General features: G+C 48.7%; 1 protein-coding gene across 1 annotated transcript in view; it reads right to left on the bottom strand.

Moving 5' to 3' along the window:
• ADCY10 (adenylate cyclase 10) overlaps window positions 1-3,730 on the bottom strand; it is a 67,065-nt gene that overhangs the window by 8,560 nt on the left and 54,775 nt on the right. The window contains exon 31 of the mRNA XM_025196728.1: window positions 388-576. Coding sequence (XP_025052513.1) covers window positions 388-576 — 189 coding nt within the window. The remainder of the gene's footprint in view (window positions 1-387; window positions 577-3,730) is intronic.

Here is a 3,730-nt window from a genome sequence, read left to right as displayed (position 1 = left end):
AAGCGGCCGCCCCCCCCCCCCCCCCCCCAAAAAGAAGTGAGCCTGAATTCCCCCCACCGAGCCTGCTTGCCTGATCTGCAAGGGGGCCCAGTGCTTCCCTCTGAGGCTGCAGTGTCCCCCAGGACTCCTTGAGCCAAGTGCCTGTAGATGAGTGCTGCCTGTGGGGGGCCACCACTGCCATGGAAGGAAGCATCAGCCCCGCCCTGCAACCCAGGGACCTTCGCCTGCCGGTAGCTTGCCCTCCCCTCCCCTGCATGACATGGGGGTTTAAAGGACCCTAAATTGAAGCGGTGTTTTTAAAAACCCACCACTTCAATTTAGGGCCCCTGTGTCATCTACACATGCCCTAAGAAAAGAGTTTATAGGTTACCCATTTTTTAAACTTACATCGCTTATCTCCAGCCAGGACCTCTCCAAAAAGTTACCATACATGTCACTGACTTCCAGCCCCTTCTCCAGGTAGAACTGACTCTGCTCTTCATGACCCAACATCAGAAAAACATAGGCTTTCAGGTGGTAAATCCTAGCATAATAGATAGGGCTTGTAGAGCATCGAGAGAACACTTCTTCCAAGGTCTAACAAGAAAACATTTGAAAGTCATGTCAGAAGAAAGCCCAAGAGCTTTGAGACATACCATATTACAGCACAGGTATCTCCCTGAGGAGACAAGAAACCAATGGAAGCAGGAATTAAATATAGTCCAGAAAGGATTCAGATTGCATGGATTCATCTCTGTCATGCTCCTAAGCAGGACTCTGTAACTTGGCTACCCAGAAGTCTTTCTTCCTATCTTCAAGACAATTCCCTTTTGGGAATTTTCATGAGCATAGGAACCTGCACTTCATTCAGCTGATTGCAGGCTTCCTGTGTCCTAACTCCTACTTGCAGGGAGAATCCAGAATCATAAGATGAATCTGGTGGGGAGCCACCGTGATCTTAATAGCATGTTTTTCTGTTTCCTTGCAACATCAAAATATTCCATTGTGGTTTGTTCACCCAAACGATATGCAATAATTACTGACTCTCAAAATATACAACCCAAGTGCAATGGTAACAAACTATTGCTGTTATAGTTTCATAGTTGGTAGGGTCGGAAGGAACCTGAGCAGACCATCAAGTCTGACCCCTGCTGTGGCAGGAAAGAGTACTGGGGTCAAATGACCCCGGCACAGTGTTCATCCAACCTCCTCCTAAAGACCCCCAGGGTAGAAGCCAGCACCACTTCTCTCGGAAGTTGGTTCCAGATCCTGGCCGCCTTGACTGAAGTAGCACCTCCTGATATCTAGCCTGAATCGACCCTCTGCCAGCTTGCAACCGTTATTTCTAGTCATTCCTGGTAGCGCTCGGGGGAACAGGAACTCCCCCCAGTGCCTGCTGGTCCCCCCTGACCAGTTTGTAAATGGCCACTAGATCCCCCCTCAGCCTTCTCTTGTGAAGGATGAACAGGTTCAGGTCCTGTAGCCTCTCCTCGTAGGGCCTGCCCTGCTGCCCCCTGATTATGCGGGTGGCCCTCCTCTGGACCCTCTTCATGCTGTCCACATCCCTCCTGAAGTGCGGCGCCCAGAACTGGACACAGTACTCCAACTGCGGCCTGACCAGTGTCGCACAGAGGGGGAGGATCACCTCCTTGAACCTGCTTGAGATGCATCTGTGGATGCATGACAAGGTGTGGTTGGCCTTCCTGGCCGCGTCCCCACATTGTCGGCCCATGTTCATTTTGGCATCAATAGTGACTCCAAGATCCTTTTCTGCCTCTGCACTGACAAGAAGGGAGTTCCCCAGCCTGTAGGTATGCTGCTGGTTCTTCCTCCCCAGGTGCAGCACCTTGCACTTGTCAGTGTTGAAACCCATCCTGTTCTCATTCGCTCACCCCTGTAACCTGTCTAGGTCTGATTGCAGCCTATTCCTCCCTTCTAGCGTGCCCACTTCTCCCTACATCTTAGTGTTGTCTGTGAATTCAAACAGGGTGCTTTTTACCCCATCATCCAAGTCGCTGATGAAGATGTTGAACAGTGCAGGCCCGAGGACCGCGCCCCCATCCCTCCAGGTCGAATAAGACCCATCCACCACCACTCTCTGGATGTGGCCCTCCAGCCAGTTTGGGGCCCCTTTTGACTGTGTAGGTGTCGACGCCACAGTCCCCTAGTTTTTTAATGAGAATGGGGTGAGAGACAGTGTTGAAGGCCTTCCTAAAGTCCAGAAAGACTACATCCACTGCTACACCTGCGTCTAAGGATTTTGTGACCTGGTCATAGAAGGCCACCAGGTTGGTCTGACAGGGCCTGCCTCTAATGAACCCATGTTGGTTGCCCCTAAGCATAATCTCCCCCGCTGGCCCCTCACGGACATGCGCCAGGATAAATCTCTCAAAAAGCTTACCCATGATCAAGGTAAGACTGACTGGCCTATAGTTATATAAGAGAGAAACCCCATTTGTTGAGTCCCCCATTGATTTCTGGGTTCTAACATCATTGAACTCAAGTTTCTGTCTTCCCTATAAAGATAAATGGTATAGAACAGGGGCATCAAGCATACGGCCTGTGGGCCAGAACTGTTCCATCTCACTCAACGGTAATGCAGCAAGCTACCAGAATTTGGGGGGGCATGGCTACTGGAGCATGTCCTGCCACAAAAATTGGGGGCCCTGGACCCTGATGGACATTGCCATCAGTGTCAGGGGGCAACCAAGGGCTGTGCAGACACAGCCCTCACTTACCCTGCTGCTGCCTGCCCCTAGACCATACTGCCACCCATTGCTGGACCCACACTGCTGCCTGCCCCTAGATCCATGCCTCTGCCCTTTCCTGAGCCCATAGTGCCACCCAGTCCCCCACACATGTTGTTGCTTGACCCCAGGTGCACACCGCTGCCTAATCCTGAACCCATGGTGCCATCCAATCCTCCACTCAGGCTGCTGCCCACCTCTGGATCCACACTACTGCCTGCTCCCCCACCAGCACTGCTGCCCAATCCCTGACCAGCATCACTGCCTGCTCTCTCATCCCTGGACCAAGGCTGCAGGCTCTGGGCCCAGATCCACTGCTGCTGCTGCTGACTCCATAGATTCAGCCCAGGAGAAGCCCTGTGGTCTGGATTTAGTCAAGGGCCCATAGCGAGTTTGAAGTCCCTGATATAATTTAATCAAGGAGTACAAAAATTGTGATCCTCCTCACCCCCACAGAAATATACAAATCTTTGCAAAAACATAAATATACACACACACACACGTGTGTGTGCACGTATGTGTATATTTATATATTGTATATGTTTATATGTTTTATATTTTATGTTTTATATTTTTATAGCTATATAAAAACATAAATACACACACACATATGCTGGTGTGTGTGTATATACGCACATACATATATATATACACAGAAATATACAAATCTTTGCAAAAACATAAATATACACACACACACACGTGTGTGTGCACGTATGTGTATATTTATATATTGTATATGTTTATATGTTTTATATTTTATGTTTTATATTTTTATAGCTATATAAAAACATAAATACACACACACATATGCTGGTGTGTGTGTATATACGCACATACATATATATATACATACATATATGTATATATATATATGTATATATGTTTATATATATATATATATATATATGTGCATATATATTTCTAGGTTGGCGGATCTCCTCTGGCGGGCTTTAAACTAGGCTCGTCAGGGGGGGGGGGAGATGGGGGCGGGGGGAGGCGGG

Source organism: Alligator sinensis, unplaced genomic scaffold (assembly GCF_000455745.1).
Source record: "Alligator sinensis unplaced genomic scaffold, ASM45574v1 scaffold31_1, whole genome shotgun sequence".
Classification (NCBI taxonomy): Eukaryota; Metazoa; Chordata; order Crocodylia; family Alligatoridae; genus Alligator; species Alligator sinensis.
This window is presented reverse-complemented; position numbering and strand designations above follow the sequence as displayed.